The sequence below is a fragment of the Polypterus senegalus genome, chromosome 9 (genome assembly GCF_016835505.1).
Source record: "Polypterus senegalus isolate Bchr_013 chromosome 9, ASM1683550v1, whole genome shotgun sequence".
Taxonomy (NCBI): domain Eukaryota; kingdom Metazoa; phylum Chordata; class Cladistia; order Polypteriformes; family Polypteridae; genus Polypterus; species Polypterus senegalus.
The window spans coordinates 26,960,498-26,980,009 of record NC_053162.1 but is presented as its reverse complement, the minus strand read 5'-3'; the positions used below and the strand labels follow the sequence as shown (position 1 = coordinate 26,980,009).

General features: G+C 40.8%; 1 protein-coding gene across 1 annotated transcript in view; it reads right to left on the bottom strand.

Annotated features, from left to right (window-relative positions):
• Positions 1-18,998, bottom strand: part of slc27a4 (solute carrier family 27 member 4) — a 68,421-nt gene extending 49,423 nt beyond the window's left edge. The window contains exons 1-2 of the mRNA XM_039762763.1: positions 18,614-18,998; positions 5,126-5,294 (exon numbers count right to left, since the gene is read on the bottom strand). Coding sequence (XP_039618697.1) covers positions 5,126-5,286 — 161 coding nt within the window. The 5' untranslated portion in view covers positions 5,287-5,294; positions 18,614-18,998. The remainder of the gene's footprint in view (positions 1-5,125; positions 5,295-18,613) is intronic.
• Positions 18,999-19,512: the final 514 nt, after the last annotated feature.

Genomic DNA, 19,512 nt, shown 5'->3' with positions numbered 1-19,512 from the left:
CAGGGAATATGTAGATAGTAAGAAACTCCAATCTGGACAACCCATGTAAAGAATACAGATTTTAAAGCTGACATAGATGTGTGTGTTTATAACCGTGTTGCTGTGCACATTTGCCATGTACATTTTCATACTACATTTTGGCATGAGAGCAATATACTTCAACTTCATCGCTTGGCAAACTTTAGATATTTTTGGTATCTATTCATTATTGTCAGTTTTTTCAACTAGCCAAGCATATGTTATTTGGTTTAGAAAAACCTCAAGAACAGACATTAAAGTTCTTGATGCAAAAAAGCAAGGAAAACTAGTTAGTGTTTACTCAAACAACTGTGCATAAGAAAGTATTTTCTGCTTAAATGTTATTTAATTATAACTTACATAAGCACACAAGTATATACAACGTATACAGCAAGCACTTAAGCATACAAGTTACATGCATACATACAAGCATGTAAGCAACACATTATTTATTCATTTTCTCATCCTTTTCATGCATTTTCAGCCACAAGGGTAATGCACGAGTCGAATCTTACAGCCTTCCTTCCACAAACAGCAGTATGTCCAGTCATGGCTACTTCATTTTTTTATATGTTTTCTTTTTTTTTCTGTCTCCTACTTGCACATCAGTAACACCATCAAACACTACTATTTTAAAATTTGGTTGCCATAATATGGCTTATTGGAGAAGACATGGTCAACGAATATGTGTGTGTGGTTGTGGCAGCCATTTTATTTTACTAAAAATGAGCCACATTCCCAAAAAAACTGCACTTCTTTACTAACAAAAAGAAGCGTGAAAAAACACACAGATTTGGTAGCAGTCTCGGGCTTGGTCAATCATGTTTTTTTTCTGTCTGCTGTTTCTCTGCTTTGTGAAAGAAATCTCCACCTCATTTGCTGAAAATAATCTACATTTTTTGATTCTCTCTTTTCTTATGAAATTAGATCCCGACACTAGCCAACAGTGTATGTGGTAAACTTGCTTGTCGTTACTGTTATAAGGAGCGACTTTATTTTGATCAACATGCAACTCAAATAAGAGAATTAAAAAAAAAGGGTGGGATAAACTACTTCTTTGAGTGAAGATGAAAGGACACAAAATACAAGTCACTGTCCTCAAAGGCACTAACACTGCACAGAGACCCACACTAACTGCCACAATTCATTCTGAAGGATATAACAAGATGACTCAGGTATAGTTAGGAGAGTGAGCAGCAAAAGGATTTGCTCCCAGTAGAAGTAGCACAATTTCAAAATATTGTGCGGCAATAAATCTGAAAACTGTACTGGAGGTCCATCTTATTATATTTACCTGCCCTTCCTGTGTCCAGTAACTGACTACTCAATCAGGAAGAGCAGAAAAAATAAAGATTTAAGTGCCTTTGAATTCTGATTTAGGGTTTTTTGTGTGTGTGCTTTATGCTTTGTTATTTGAAGAATGTGTGGGCTTGTTTCCCCATGACCCACACCTAGTACAGTATGTAACAACTAAAACACCCTCTAAGGAAAAAGCTATTAGAATTCATATATGACCATATTATAACATTCTCAAACCTGGTTAATCCAATTCTGGGTCTTAGGGGGCAGTACCTATCATGACACTCTTAGGGCTGCCATGAGTTCCCAGCCCTCTTTTGACGTGACCTCTGAGCATGTTGTCAGAAATTAACATGACACGTACACGACTTGGAGTATAAGCAAAAATTTGGATTGTGTGTGTATTCAAGTTTTGGAACGTGACGTCAGCTTCATTGTTTATTATTTACTTCTCCATAGTGACAAACATGCCTGTAAGAACTGCTGGCATCAAATCGCCACCTCTTTGAAAGTGGATGTGGAAATATGCGAGATGAAATAGAAGCAAATTCGAGACAGAATTGTCAGCGCAAAGGAGAAAAAGTCTGAGAAAAGCAGTGGGGCTTTGTCTCTTACAGGATAATACAGCTGTAATGCAACACCAACAGGATCAATGTGGGTGCTTCAGCATTTGATGAATGGTTCAATGTGGTGAAGCAAATCATCAAACTTAAATGCTCACATACAAAAGTTATTCATGGTGCTTTTCTTCATACTTTTGATGGAATATATTTAAAGGTCTCACATACCATCTTTTGAGTCACTCTTGCCGCCTTTCTTTGCACCTTCACAACAGCATCTTGCACTGCCACCTGGTGGAATCCTCCAGATATACATAAAGTATGTGTGTGTATAGTTAGTACACTGCTTGTGTAGCAGCAGCGTACACAAGCATCTGTGACATGTAGTGTTAAGTACATCCCGGCCCGAAAGCACAAGACACAAACCACTGCCAGACAGACTGCCGTTCCATCACAATAGAAATAAGTGCCCCCTAATCTATCATACATGTGATCTTGTAGCATACCTCAACGGTTTTCAACCTTTTTGACTTTTGGATTGGCAGAAGACTGAAAAAATCTTCATGGACCAGGGAATGGAATAAACTTATTTACATTGCATATTAATTTGTCCATCCAGTGCCTAAAGTGGAAGTACGTAAGTGCTGGTACTCTCTTTTTAAGTCTGATTTCTTAATAAAAGCGGAGATTTTATCTTTCATACTTACTAATATGAGTTTGCAGGCCTTGTTCCTCCTTTGAGCTTTTAGGGTCCAGATTTACTAACATTTGATTGAAGGCCATGGGTTCCCTTTTAGAGTTTCGAGCACTGAGATGTATTACGATTCAAACGGTGACCATGGAAGGGCCCCTTGAAAGTTCAAGCGTCCAGACTAAATATGATGTAACTTTTCATTCAGAATGTTATCTGAAAAGTGTTTACATTGGCTAAAAATTGCGACCTGGAAACTCTCTGATTTTTGTGGAACAGCAAAGAGATTTTACACACTGGTATGGGACCACAGACTGGCATTTGGGAAACAATAGTTTTATTTGTTTATTTCTTTGCTTTGTGAAGTACCTTGTGGTAAGGGAGGTTATGTAAACGACATTTTATAATATATTGACTGCATGCCATCTCATGCACGTAGTGTCCTGGGTTTGAATCTTGTGCTTGGTTATTGTCTGTAGGGAGCTTACACGTTTTCCCTGTGTCTGTATAAATTTTCCTTTTAACGCCTCAGTTTTTCATCTATATCCCCAAACATCTGCTGGTTAGTTTAATTAGTGATTCCACATTGGCCCTGTGTAAATGTGAGTGGACTGTGTAATGGATGGACTCCTTACCGCGGCCATTCTTGCGGTCAGTGCTAGTGGGATGAGCTCTGTCCCCTCCAAGGCACTGAATTGCTTTAAGCAAGTCTAAGGAAATTGTGTCATAACTGAATTAATACTTAATCTTTAACCTTTGAGCAAGTTACAAATAATGAACTTATGATTGTCGTTTACAGATTATATGGTATTAGGGGGCTGGAGTATGTCCTTATGGCAATGAGCTAACCCTGGTCTAGATCTTGGACCCTCACAAGGAACTTTTATTTACCTCAGGCAAATTTAGAGATGCCAATGTATTTAACAGGCCTATCTTCTGCATGTGCAAGAAAAGCTGTGAATCTGGAGAAAATCTTCATAAAGGAATGCGCATTAACTCCAAAAAATAATGAGGGTGCAGAGCACTGAACCCAAGTGTTTGTAGTTGTGAGCCAGCCATACCAAGTACTAGTGAGGGATTAGCAGATTTAAGTTCTTCTGTCAAAGACAATTTAATTGGCCAATACTAGTGAACTTAGAGAAACTACGTGATCATAACAGATGGATTCAATAATGGACACCTGCGAAATGAATGTAGAAACTAAGAGAAGTAAAATCTGAGTTAAAGACTCAGAATAAGAGAAGTCAGTTCTGGTCCTGGTTGACCTTACTGGCTAATCTGGACTCTTGTACAGTGGTGTCTCTGTGAGTCTCTGTAAGTTGCAGATTTCATCTTTGTGTTTACTTTTACATGCCCTTTACCTAGACAGCTTTAAAATACCCTGGTGTTTGTGATTTACCTTACCTCAAACATATGGAAATAATGCGACAGGTTTTAGACATTTTTGTAACAAACTAAAAGGACTCTTGCTCAGTTTAAATGACTTCTAAAAAAAAGAGGATGAATTTCACAGAACAGTTGTTAAGTGTAAATAAATCACAGGTCTGTTTTAGTTAGCAGTCACAGTTCATCTTGTTTATTGCAGGATACCTGCTTTTTCTAAAAAATAAATCTGTTATAAGCAAAGAATCCAGGCACCAAATTAGTTTTTGTTTACAAAAATAAAAAACAAGGCAATGGAGGTAAATATACTGAAACATTAATTACATTTCCAGAAGCAGCAAAAATATTAAGCAGGGCTTATAAAAAAAAGAATCTCTGCAGCCACTATGACCTGACCAATATAGGGCAGAAACTAGTAAGCAAAAGGTTGTATTTTAATAATAAACACAAACTATTCATTCACTTTATTTTACTTGACTTTTTAATATAACCAGTCAATATTCAGTTCCTTGGTTTTGCTGATGTTAACATTCTGACAATTCTTTCTGTACCAAGAAACTAAGTTTTCCACCTAACCCCTATACTCAGTCTTATCTCCCAGATTAATACACCCTACAAGTGCAGAATCATCTGAGAATTTCTGGAAATGACATCACCTGGTGTTATATTTCAACTTAGAGGTGTAAAGAGTGAAGAGAAAAGCAGACAGGACTGTTCTCTGTGGTGCTCAAGTGTTGCTCACATCCACATCAGAGATACAGAACTTGAGCCTCACAAACTGTGGCTCTGTCAAGACATCATGGGCTCATCCAAAGAAATCCACCAACTGTGGTGCTCCTTCAGGATTGGAACTGGGTATGCTTGGTCTAGTGCAGGAGAAAGCGGCTATCTTATCTTACCACAACTTTTCAATATTTATGCGGAAGCAACTGAAAGAGAAGCACTACGGAGTATGTACACAGGAATAAGGGTTGATGGACAAATCTAAGCAACATACTGTCTTAGTGTATTTGACAACATTCTAGCAGTTGCAGCTTTGGTCAACTGCATTAGTACATTCATTAATATGCATACACTATAATTCAAACCACTGTTCCACAATATATTTTCAGCAATATAGAAATCAAGGTTTCCCAAAATTTAAAATAAAAAAATGTATCTGCCATGAACTCACTGCAGGTCTCTCCGAAGGGTTTTAATAATGATGCGCAGAAACCTCCAGCCACCTGCTCCCAGGTAGAAAATGAGAAGGCTAGGAAAGACTTGGGACCAGGCCAGGCCCGCTACCCTCAGCAGCAGGAACAGCAGTGTTGTGCAGCTTGCCAGTCTTAACATCTTTTACCCTAAAGTGTGGAGAAAGAAAGAAATTACTGTATACACTTTATAAATGTATTGTTTTCAGAGAATAACTAAACATCAGGCTAATAAGGCACATTTTGTGCAGTTATAAATTTTTGAAATGAATGTGGGTACCTCAAGATGACACAGGACAGGCTATAGTCACACAAGAAAACATTCAAGAAAGTAAAAGGATAACAAGGGAAGTAACAGAACACCACAGCAAACCATTGTAGGGGAATGTTGACATGGGACCATTAACTCTGTAAAGCATGGTTGGGATGGGGGTGAATGGCACCATGGAAAGAGGTTGCAGAGATTCCCCTTCGAATGTAGATGTCAACCAACCCAGAAAATGTTGGAGTGTCTAGTCCTCTACTCAGAGGCCTTAGAGGAATGGTGGGAGGCCAGAATAAGTCTTCTGGCTAGCAGGTGGTAGCAGAGCCATCCCTAAGAAGAGAGAACTGCACCTCAACAGGAGTCTGGGAAAACAGTCCCATTAAGGAAATGAAAGTGTGGAGATTCTAGTAATGAACAGCCCTGACATAGCTAATATGTTGAAAAAGTAAAAAAAACAAAACTGGACACTCTAATTCTGTTAGGTGCATTAATATCACACACTTGCCATTTCAATCTTCTTATCTGTGGAATACTGGGATTTTTTTAGCAGGGTCATTTTGAATTTAAAAATATACTAAATGGATAAGACTGTGAGTGCATATCAGTGAAGCACTAAGAGTACAGTATATGATAAACTACCAAAGGGCATAAAGCAGGCATGCAGAGAATTTTCTGCAACCGAAAATATTCTGCCGAAAACGACAAAAAAATGCACATTCAGTATTTGCTGAATGAGTAAAAAATAGCAAATTATTTGGCCAAATATATGATGCATTTCCCGCTGCTCTCCTGCACTGGTTATGGATGATGCTTTCCAACAGTGCTTCTTGTTCTATAGTAAAAGAGTGAGGAATCTTGCTGCATTGCATTGTTAGGTATTGATGCCATCTTTCAAATTTGGCAATTTGGTTTCTTTACAAAGAAGATTGAGCGTTAGTGACATGCTGCAAGAAATGACAATAATTTTACAAAAGTAAAAGCAAATCAACAAAGGAAGGAAGAAGGAGAAGGGATCACACTGGGAAAAAACTGAACTGGGACACAAAGCAGCGCTATTCAAATAAATTAAGCCTAGTAAACAAACAATTTGCTCTCCAAGGAATTGATAAAAAAAAAAAAATCAAAGCAAGCTAATTCCACTCACATTTTTGTTTCTGTTTTATCTCTTCATTTACTTTCATTTGTTTCTTTTTCTTTATTTCCTAGTAAATGAAAGTTTGGTAAACAGATCAAAAATTTGCTCTTGCGTGAAGTTCAGATTCGGATCATATGATTTTCAAAATGTCAAAAAAGTTGATTTTAGCATAGAGTCTGTATTTGTGTCTGTGGGAAATCAAAACTGAGTTTCAAGGCTTAAGATTACAGTTTTCATTGGAAAATTGTGCATTGTGTAGAGCTCCTAAATAATTACATCCTAGCAAAGACACAAAAGTTTGGAAAAACCTTCTGAGATATCTGCCCTGAACTCCGAGGCTTATGTACAATGACTTCCAAATAAAATGGACCTCTTTTAAACAAGTTGCATCTCAGTTTGTCTTGGCCTGGTCTTCAGGCCTATTGTTTTTGGTTCAGTTTGGTCCAATACTTATGCCCTTATCCTTAAAAATAATTGGATCTGTGTCCAATAATAACTTTGTTTAATTTAACCAACTTTTTTGCGTTGTGTTCCATATAGTCATAGGTCCAGGCCCATTGATTTGTGAACTTTCTGCACAAGTAGTTTTTGAGATACATCATTTATTCAGGTATACATGGACACACAAACATGCACACATTCAAACTGCTTTTTAATTTTTTAAGGAGACAGCTGACAGCTTGTTTGACTTACAAGAAAATATTCTTGATGATGAAGACAAAGAAACAAACACACACACACACACATACATACCACAACAGATCTGTAGGCCACCATTGATCAAGGCTTTAAGCCACCACTGTGCGAATCTGCCTATGCAGCTTGTTTACCTCATTAGACCCAATGAGTTCAGATTCAAATTAAATATTATTTAAGTTGATCACTTAATTCAATTTCTTGTTTGTTTTACTTATATTTACTTGTGTACATAACAGATATTATAAAGGTTAGTATACTTGATTGTATTTAATTGTAAAGTACAATCCTTTGTTTTTATTGTATTGTATTGTAAAATCTTCCATTGACTTATTTCCTGCGGTATCACCAAAGTGAAATTAAGATGGAAGTACTGGATAAGCTGTTTCGTATTGATTTTTCCCAATTTTCCTCCTACATCCTCAAACATGAGTATTCAGCTCATTTTAGGAGTGTGGCTTTGTGTAATCTGGCCATGCGTTGGATGACACTCCATCCAAGATTTTTATTTGCTTTGTAATGGACACTGCTGGGATTGGCTCCAGCACCCACTCTAAACACTGAAATGAATTAAAGACAATATTATTGTATATTATATTATAGAATTATAGAATATTATTTAAGTATTTACATTTAATTAATAACATATTTATTCTCTAATATGTTCATTAGATGAAGCTTTGATTTTAAAGAGCAAAAACAAATCAATAAACACAAACTCAAAGTGATTCGGCCCCCACTGAGCGCAAGTGCTGCAGAGCTGTTGCCTCTCTCACATTTTAGCATCTTGATGGTTTGCTACTTTTAATGCTGCACTGCAAGGTGTTTGCCTGAGAATCGTGTGACTGTTGTTTATCAGAGAGAGACCTGGATTTGGGGTGGCAGCATAAAGATGAAAGACGCCTCACGCCTGGACAAACTTGTTAAGAAGGCAGGCTCTATTGTAGGAGTAAAGTTGGACAGTTTAACATCTGTGGCAGAGCGACGGGCATTAAGCAAACTCCTGTCAATCATGAAGAATCCACTGCATCCACTTAACAGGATCATCTGCAGACAGAGGAGTAGCTTCACAACAGACTGCTGTCACCATCCTGCTCCACTGACAGACTAAAGAGATCGTTCCTCCCCCACACTATGCGACTCTTCAATTCCACCCGGGGGAGTAAATGCAAACATTAATTTTATTTAAATTTTTTTCATTTTTATTACTATTTAATTTAATATTGTTTCTTTGTTTCAGTATACTGCTGCTGGATTATGTGAATTTCCCCTTGGGATTAATAAAGTATCTATCTATCTATCTAGGAGAACCTGAGTGGGCTCTTGGTGGTGGGCTCTCTTCTATGCTGTATTCCTGTTCCACTGTACTTCTACTAGCCTCAATCATCCTCTCTATTATATAGTGTCTTTTATTATCTATCTATCTATCTATCTATCATAAAGTGTCTTTCCTATCTATCTATCTATCTATTTATGGTTAGTTTCCTGTCCGCTTTTCCTACTTTCTCTTATATCTAGTTTTGCCGAGTGATAAGAGATCCCCTCAGTGGCTGTCCTAAAAACGTGTTTAATGGATCACACAAACTTGCCAGTTTTATTTCGTAGAAATAAATATTTGCTCATAATCTGTAAATATATGTAGAACTGTCACTGCAAAATGTGTTCCAAAACATACTGTAAGAAATTTGACAAATTCAGTTCATTGAGCTAACTATCTAATATCCATTTTTTAAATTGTCAAGGTTGTGACCGTAGCTACTATGCCTCTACTTAAAACTTGAATTATATGTTTTTATATATTATTTTCTGAACTCCTTTGGATTGTGGAGATTCAAGGGTCTATGTCAGAGCAGACTAATTTGCACACACCCACTCTGGGCCAGGTTCATTTTTGTATTTCTAAACCTGCAGATTCCAACACAGGATTGTGAGAGACTGGAGCCAGTCAGTAGTTGTCAGTAGTAGTCAGTAGTCGTGCACACACTCACAGGGTCGGTTACGATTCACCTGGACTGTCTGAATGACTACTCACTCCAATCGTGGTGAAGAGCTTTGAGACACTGGTGATGGGACACATGAAACAGAATATTCCAGGCAGTCCTGATCATCTCCAGTTACCATACCACCACATCCAGCCCACGGAGATTGCCATACCCCTTGCACTATCCTAGCACATCTAGATAATACAAACTGCGACACCACAGTCCCATTTATTAACTACGGCTCAGCATTTAACACTATTGTACCAGCAAATCAGAGCACCAGACCCCGCAGTTTTGAACTTGGATTTCGGGCATCCTAACCGAATCCTAACATCTTATCCTTCATGATGGCCCCTCAGCACATGCACTCCACAGGACAATGTGCCCCCAACTCCTCTTCTGTATTCCTTGTTCACTTAAGACTGAGTGGCCAGACACAGCTGCAACTCCATCATCAAATTTGCTGAAGACACCACCATTATAGTCCTGATCACTACCACCTTACTGATAAGAAGTGAATCTGCTGACTCAATGGTGCCAGGACAACAACCTGTCCCATTTTGTTAAGAAAACCAAGGAGCTAGACAAAGACACCACACTGGCATCTGCATCAGAAAGAATGATGTTGAAAGGGTGAGTGGCTTAAAATGTCCTGGAATGAATATCACAATTCATCTCTTGTCAAAAAGGCGCACCAGCACCACTACTTCTTCAGATGTCTAAGAACAACTCAAGTTTTTCCATCTGTTCTCACTAAATTCTACATCACAGCCTGGTATGGCACCTGCTCGGCTCAAAATTGTAAAGCCCTGTAGAGGGGACTGAATGCAGCACAGAATATTACTGGCACCCTGCTGCCTTTTATTCAGGATGTATACAACACTTGCTGTCTTAAAAAGGCAATTAAAGGTGGGGTGGTGGCTCTGTGGCTAAAGGATCTAGGCTGCTAATCTTAAGGTTGCTGGTTCGAATCTTGGCAGTGATAGAAGAAGTGCTACTCCAACAGGCCCTTGAGCAAGGCCCTTAACCTGCATTTGCTTCAGGGCTGCTGTACAAATAGCTGACCCTGTTGTCTGACCCCAAAACTCTCTAGAGAGTAAGTTGGGGTGTGAGAAAAATGACAAATTCTTAATACAAGAATTATTGATGAATCTTCCATTGATTGAAACAGTGCTGGAAGTCTTCTTGCTTGAGGCTCTTCAACAGGCTTGCCGTTTCTGTCTTCACTTCATCCATTGAAGAAAATAGTGTTCCCTTCAGGTCACTTTTGATTTTCGGGAACAAGTAAAAATCACAGGGAGCTAAATTGGGCGAAAAAGCATTGTGCATGGAAGCACTGTCTTGGTGAAGCACCACCCCTTGACCTGGGCACTGAACGTCTTCCACATTTTATTGTCCTTCCTTGAAACGTTTGTGCCACTCAAAAACTTTTGTACGAGACAAACTGTTATCACCTGTCAGAGATGGCTGGGGTGGCGACCCGGCCAGGACGCCCAGGAGGACCGGAGGAGTGCTTGCGCCTTCCTCAGACCATGTGGGGGCGACTGCCCTGGTACCTTTGGGGGCCACGGGTTCAGAGCTTTGAAGCTCCACCCTGTAGGCGCCCGTGGTCACCGCCAGGGGCGCCCTATGGCTTTGGAGTCCTGGACCTCATCACGTCTTCCACACCCGGAAGTGCTGGGGGGAAGAAGACTGGGGACACCCGGAGTGCTTCCGGGTATGGAACCGGCACTTACGCCACACTGGGGTGTGTCGGTGGGAGATTGCTGGGAAGCACCTGGAGCACATCTGGGTGCATATAAAAGGGGCCGCCTCCCTCTATACGATGACTTGAGTCGGGTGGAAGCAGGACGAGGTCTCTGGAGGGGGCAAGGAGGGGGCCTGAAGTAGTAAGTCATTGTGCTTGTGGCCAGAACTTTGGGGACTGCGGAGCACCTTTGTAAATATGACTTTGTATAATAAACGTGTGTGGGGTGATTACAATGTGTCTGCCTGTCTGTGTCCGAGCCAAGCTCCACACACCATACATTGTTTTTATCATTCCATACATTTCTGTGGCTGTTTCGTTCAATTTCGCAAGAAATTTGATTTTGATTCGCTGTTCGATTTTTTTCACCCAACAATTACGTACTCAAAGCATCATGATGCACCAACATTGATGGACTGAAAGCCAGAAGTCTACGTGACCATCATCATCAGGTCCTTCCATGAAAACCCTAAATACAAAGAGGACTGTTTGATTTATGTTAGGTAGATTGCCCAGAGGGGACTGGGCGGTCTCGTAGTCTGGAACCCCTACAGATTTTATTTTTTTCTCCAGCCTTTGGAGTTTTTTGTTTTTCTGTCCACCCTGGCCATCGGACCTTACTCTTATTCTATGTTAATTAATGTTGACTTATGTTTATTTTTTATTGTGTCTTCTATTTCTCTATTCATTTTGTAAAGCACTTTGAGCTACATTTTTTTTGTATGAATATGTGCTATATAAATAAATGTTGATTGATTGATTGATAGCAACTGTTGTGCAAATACTGACTGGACCATTCACAGGCTATATCTAGCCAGTCGGCGGTTTGAGAGGGCTTGTAGGAGGGGATTCTATGATTCATGTTCGGCCGACCTCCAGATGGTTTACCAGGAAAGCCCCAAGTCCAGTCCGGTTATTTTTGTGTCTCACTTCGTACTGTCCTGAGACTTACTTCAGCTTAACACTATAAAGCAGATCTTTACATGTCACACCAAGTCTGACTCGGGTTTAAAAAAAGAATTCTGAGCCTGCATAGGAGGTTAATGGTGCTGCTCACATTTCTCCGTCTAGGTGCCCAGGTTGGTTTCTGCCTTGCATCTTTTCTTCCAAGACAGGCTTTAGCCTGTGGGAACCTTAATACTTTGTCAAGCAGTTGTAAATGGTTGCACTGCTATGCACAGCATGATCTTCTTAAAACAAACAAAAAAAAAAAACTTTTTTAAATTGACAAGGTATAGTGTGAAATATACGGAAACCATTTTGGGCACAGTGCACCTAAAAGGAGGGGATGGGATCGCGGTTATATATATATATATATCTAAGATGTCTGCATCCCATTTTAATTCATTATTTTTGTTTATTTTATGAAACTAAAAAACACAAGTGGGCCTCCGGTACTCTCAAGATCAAATTTCCAGCCCCAGTAGTGCTTGAGCACGAGTAGGTTTCTACACTACATATGCTTGATAGGCCATCAGATGCCAGAACTGTCATTGATCTTCTTCCTATCAACGTAATTGTCTTCTGTAATTTGCTTTACACTTAGCAGATGTCTGTCTCTGCTCTTCTTTTTCTTTCTGCCATGTCACTTTCTTAATCAGTCTGCCTATGCAGTTTGCCGTAAGAAAAACTAAGCCTCAGTGACTTTGTGGATGTTGCATGCCCTAAAAATTGATGAAACATGTATAAAATGTGTTGTAATTTCTACATGATGTTACCACAATTTATGCAAATACCTTTAAATGAGTCTGCAACTTGCACTTTAATCACATCTGTAATTTTAAACAGTGGAGCAAAAGGGTAAATCGAGGAAAAATGGGTCTTTTTCCAAAAAGTTTATGGAGGACACTGTGTATATATACACATAGACACACACACACACAATACAGTTCAAAATGTTAGCAATAATTATATAATGCAACCTAATGATTTTCATGACAATTTTCTTAAGTAAGCTATTGTAATTAAATTATGTGTGAAAGCTATCAACTAACAGCTAACTTTTATGGACAGAATTTCTAGGCCCAGCCAGGGTGTTGAGGGGTCTGGTTTGGTGGACTCAGGATTGGGTCACTGCTTTTTGCAGATGATGCTGTCCTGTTTGCTTCATCAGGCCGTGATCTTCAGCTCTCTCTGGATCGGTTTGCAGCTGAGTGTGAAGCGGCTGGGATGAGAATCAGCACCTCCAAATCCGAGAGCATGGTCCTCAGCCGGAAAAGGGTGGAGTGCCCTCTCAGGGTTGGGGGCGAGATCCTGCCTCTAGTGGAGGAGTTCAAGTATCTTGGGGTCTTGTTCACGAGTGAGGGAAGAATGGAGCGTGAGATCGACAGGCGGATCGGTGCGGCATCCGCAGTGATGCGGGCTCTGCATCGGTCTGTCGTGGTGAAAAAGGAGCTGAGCCGTAAGGCAAATCTCTCAATTTACCAGTCGATCTACGCTCCTACCCTCACCTATGGTCATGAGCTATGGGTAGTGACCGAAAGAACGAGATCGCAAATACAAGCGGCTGAAATGCGTTTCCTCCGCAGGGTGTCTGGGCTTTCACTTAAAGATAGGGTGAGGAGCTCAGTCATCCGGGAGGGGCTCAGAGTAGAGCCGCTGCTCCTCCGCATCGAGAGGAGTCAGATGAGGTGGCTCGGGCATCTGATCAGGATGCCTCCTGGACGCCTCCCTGGTGAGGTGTTCCGGGCACGTCCAACCGGCAGGAGGCCCCGGGGAAGACCCAGGACACGCTGGAGGGACTATGTCTCCTGGCTGGCCTGGGAACACCTTGGGATTCCCCTGAAAGAGCTGGAAGAAGTGGCCGGGGAGAGGGAAGTCTGGGATTCTCTGCTCAAGCTGCTGCCCCCCGACCCGACCTCGGATAAGCGGAAGAGGATGGATGGATGAAAGCTATCAAGCTGAAGCAGAGATGGCCAAACAATGGCGGTGAATGCTCAGTTATTTTAGAAATATTGTAAAAACAGACATAAAACTGATATAGATATCAATGAAAGTCTTAACCTTCTTTTATGCTTCTAACTAAAATTACTTACAATTCACAAAATCCTTTGGAGCTACCTGTGGAGTTTTACTTTTCAAAGATTTTACAATTTCTGAAATGATACTTTTCAGTGAATATTCAGACATTACAATATATTTTAGCGTACAAATGTCATCAATTTACAGATGTTTTCATTGACATTATCAGAATCATGATAATACAATGCCCCATAATGCATATAGTGCACTGAATAACAGCCAAGGCCATAGGTTGTTTAATTCTCTTACTTTTAATGCTGATGAAGTCCACACTGAATAAACACTTTATCGTCAATATCATAAATGTAGGCTTTTATCATAGTGTATAAAGATTAGAGGTGGTACTGCTCCCGCAGTATTTGGTGGTTCTTCACAGAGTCAGACTTTAAAAGTGACTCCAAGCCATGCATTCTCCACTTTCCATTCAAACTCTGTATTTGTAGCACCCGTTATTTACAGAAGCATTCAATAAAATGCAAGGCGACCCTGGACCTTGAGAGCCGCCAATATTGTTTTAAAAGAGCTGCATTTTAGGAAAACACAGAGACAAAGTCCATCCATTCATTTTTTAACCTGCGTACCCTGCTCTGGATTATGAGAAGTCTGCACCTATACCTGCAGCACTGGGCAAAAGGCAGAAACCAACACTGGAGAGGGTGCTAGTCCATAGCAAGGTGATTCAGGGTTGCCAGTTAACTAAACATGAACCTTATTGACATGTGAGTGGAAAACTAGTATGCCAATGTGGCGAAAGGGAAAATGTGCAAACTAAAAAGACAGACAGGATTCAAACTTGGGACCAAGTCACTACATCACTCGCCTACTTATTTAAAGATTGTAAGTTAAAGGATATGTTTGCCATTTTTCAAGTCAAAGTTATTTCTTCACAAACATGATATATACAGTACAGTATGCATGTCCCACGTGGAACTGTGTTCTAAAATCAAGCATTTCCTGTAACGTGGCATTTTATAATGGCGACTATGGGTCATGGAGTGTCACAGGAAGATAAAAGCCTAAAAACGTACCTAATGTGTTCATTTGTCAAGCCAAGAAAGTCATCAAGCATGGATCTGATTTTTTAGATCACACATTTTTACACACATTATAAAATAGCTTATTTTTGTGTTTTTCTCCATTGTAAAATGCCAGCGCTGGCAAGGTATTTTTTTCAAATTTCAGATTTAAAAATGCTTAACTTTACAACCCAACTTCACGTGGCAAATGCATATATACCATTTTTGTGAAGAAATCATTTCAATTTGAAAAATACTGAATTTATCTTCTACAGGAAAGCAAGAAACTGTAACGCGGAATATTAGCACACAAGTAAGGCAAAAATGAAAAAAAACTGAACTGAGACTGAATGGACTTATGCATACAACAACCTGTTACAAGAAGTTCCTTTCTAAGGTTCATAGGGGCAAAGCAACATCAGCAAAGGGAATTCTGGGGGCTGAAGACAGACAGAAGGATCAAGCCTTGTCATTAGCAAGACATTCAGTTTATATATTTTGGGATTTTCTGGACATTTTATTAGTTCATACAGAGTCTGTGGGTTTGTCTACCCCTTAGGTGTCTCCCTTTTGCCTTTAAATGTTTTCGGCCTTGTGGTTAAAATCCAGTACCTGTTACTACACCATACTCTGTGAAGTGCAAGCTTCAGAACTGGTCGAATACCTACAAAATGCAGTTTCTATGCCACAAAGTGCCGCACGGGGGCAAAAGGAACATCAGTTATAAATACAAGATGGGAGACACTTCTGAAAAGGAATTACAGGTTAATGATGGCACATCATTTTCTTCATCTAAGCAGCTGACATACTGTGAGCAGGTTGGGTTACAATGCTACAAGAAAGACATACAAGAAGCAGCACTTGAAGATATGCAAAGGAGAGCAATCGGGTGCTTCCCTGGAATTTAAGGACATGTCCTACTGTGACAGAGTCAGAAAATTAAACCTGTTTAGTCTCGAGCAGAGGAGAGTCCATGGGGTACTAATCCAGGTCTTCAAAATCCTCAAAGGCATCGATAAAACAGACCCAGCAGAATTCTCTCAACTTTACAGTGAATAACGTACTTGAGGACATCAGTGGAAGTTAAGAATTGAAGTATGAATTGTGGGAATATGGATCAAGCCACCAAGACGTGGAGTTGATGCAGAATCCCTGACAACCTTTAAGAAGAATCTGGATGAGCTATTGGGACAGCTTACCTATTAGCTAAACAAATGAGCATGATGGACTGAAGTGCCTCGTCTATCGTGTCAATTTTTTTGTGTTCTTATATAGGGATGCTACATTACATAAAATACAATTATTATCAAGCGGCACAGAGGTGTCAGATGCTGCCTCAAAGATCCTGCATCCAAGGTTTGAATGTCCATGTCGAGACTGCATCATTTGTTAATGTCTCTGTGCTTTTCTTTTTTCCAGGTACTGTACTTGTGTTTTCTTCCCACATCCCTATAGATGTGCAGGTTAGGTTAATTAGCATGTCTAAACTGGACTGGGTATAATTTACTTTAATGCAGTTCACGGTTGTTTTCTGATTTACTCCCAGTGCTGCTCGGTAGGCTGCAGCACTCAGAGCCCCTTACCTGAAACAAGCAGTTTTGAGGATGTAGGTACAATTATGCAGCATGGGGTAATGGATATGTAGTTCAACTATGACCCCTGAATATATCACCCACTTTTAACCTTAATTACATAAAATATTGTGAGTGGTGCTGTGGTAGCGCGGCTGCCTTACAACAAGAAGACTGGGGTTTCATATCCCGGATGCTTCCTGTGTGGAGTTTGCATGTTCACCCAATGCCCGCATGCAACACTGTGATGTATATGTTGCTCACGTCTCTTAAAACTGTATATGGCCATCAGGTTTTTTTTTTTAACTTAAAGTCCTTCATACAATTCCTTTCAAGGACACGAGTGCTTTGATTTCTGAAGGCTGAGGAGGCTGCAAAGCGAAATCGCCGCACACACCTTCTAAAAACAAAGGGGGCGGGGCGAGGAAACCCGGCCCTGATTATAAGGGGACAGCGACACGTGGGGTGAATAAAAACGAGCGAGTTGCAAGTTAGCAGATCTCGTCTTGGGCGTTAGAGGCAACAGCTCGCTGCGGTTCTTCTGTCAAATTTGCCTGCATGTGCGCAGGTTACGATAATATGTCCGTCTTTAAGGATGATAGCGAGGAGGGTACCAGTAATCTTTCGTTAGAATGTGTCCTTTGCTATGGGCTATGTGGACGTGTGTAAACCGGAACGAACGTTTTACAGGCACAGGTGGGGCCATGCGGTTTAAGATGGTTTATAAAATAGGAATGTCTGGGGGAACTGAATTTGTGGAAAGTAGCCGAAGGCGATTTTTAGAAAAGGCTTGGAACTTCCTATGGCTGCTAAACTGAATTGTACAAACGACGACAAGCCGAAAATCCTGTTTAATGCTGAATAAGTTACGGTAATTACTGGTGCAAAATTCCGCTAGAGTCAAACGTTGGCGCCCACTCAGGGAAAAAAGGACGTGCATTTGTCTTAAGTAGTTCAACTAAATAATGCTGTTTGAAATCGCACCGAAATATGTAACATGCATAACATCTATAAAAATGTCAAGGCTATCGATTCCTTTGACAATAGGCGTGAACAAATGCAAGACTGTTTACACGGATACCTCAACCCAATCTCGTCTGATCCGTAAAACATCTGTCAGGACCAGACGGCAAATGCGCCTTTGCACCATGCGCGCTTCCTTGGCTAGCGAGCGGCCCTGGGTGGACCGGGAAAAATAGTGCTCACCGGGTCCTAGCACCGACAGTGTTCAGTCTGTCCGTCATCGTTCGCTCTGTCACTTCTAGGACACGCACCTGCTGGCTGCTTCTACTTTTTTTGGCTTAGTTTAGGGCGGAGCCACTCGATTAACCCTTTCTTTCGTCGGCCCGGAGTGTACGGAACGTGGTGGTTGCCTCTGGCGAAACGTATGTTGTGGAAACCATGCCGTGACGCAAAACTGCAGTGGCTGCGATTTGCCCAGGATATAATGATCATAAACGACTAGGAAAAGATGGAGAGAAGAGAGAGTTATGAAAACGGGAAATTTATTGTGATTGTACCCCACCTAGAAAATGTTTAAAAAAAAATAATTGATTAATCGCAGAGCACTTGGGCTTTGTTCTAATAGAAAATCCGGCCAGTCCCCTTTTAGCCACTGCGGGTCTCTCGGCTATTCGGCACAGAGTCTCCGCATCATATACGCATTATTTAGTATTTCCTCTGCTTTTCAGTGCCTTGGATCCCCTTATATGTCGAACTACTTCTTCTAGCACAGCATATCGTGTATCCATGTGTACTGACGCAGGCAGCACTGTCCCTGCGCTCAGGTGAATATGCGCATCATTATTTCAACAGCGCTTAAATCTGGAAACAGGCTCGCCGTCCACATATCTCAAACAGCTAAATGATTCTTGGTGTAGTTCACTCTTTTGCCATCTATAGAAGCCAAGGTTGCCGAAGGACAGTCAGCCCGGGAATCCAAGCTTTGTCAATAGTACAGATTATTGGTGCACCGCCATGAAGCACCCGGAAGCCGGCTTTCACAATGCACACTCTTGTGACCGCGCTATACTCACCTTTGCTTGTTTTCTTAAATAAATTCGAAACCCGATTTCTGCTTTTTTTTTTCTTGTTGACCGGAGCCCCTTCACACACCTTCAACCTTCTCTATACGTCCCAAGCGATCATTTTCCAAGATCCTGATTTACAGACGCAGCTAAGACTGCTGCAGTGTTACGCGTCAGGTCGACTTTGTCCCCATGCTGACACCATGTAAGTCATGATCTTTGCGTTGTTTCCATTGTGACAGGAATTCGCGGATATATTAGAAAGATCTCTAATGACCTTTCTACTAGTGCTGTAGAGCCTGCCCCTCCGCCGCATAAACCGGCATATTTGGCTTATATGACTGACGGGGGAGCGAGCAAATGATCTACGATCCGGAGGCGGGGTCTGCCTGAGCATCTGCGGGGCTGACACTCTCGTGTTGAAAAAGCCCGACTGCGCACACGCACACGTAGAATAGCCAGGATGAAGATCTGACACGCGCTCGACCATTGGCGGAGCGTTGTGCTGTTGACGGCGAGCCGCATTTCACAATGACTACACGCACAGCGGCTGGAGGACAGCCAGGATCAGTACCGAGAAATCATTTATTTTTAAAGACGATCAGTTAACATGCGAATCCATTGAGAACTGAAAAAGAAACCGAGCGTATCGATGGCGATGCGAGGATTTGTGTCACTGATTGCATTACACGCATTATGGTCTAGCTTTAAATTAAAAGCCTTGCCTAATATTTTACGTTGACCATACGTTTTTAAAAATAAAGGTGTTGTCGTGGTTCCAAGTGATCTTATGGAGGAGCTATTTTGGGTCCTAAAAAGAACCTCGATTAATTTAGATCTGTAACAATTTTAACAAATAGCCGTGAACAGGTGCTAGGAGATTTGTGAAATACCAGTGGATTCATAAT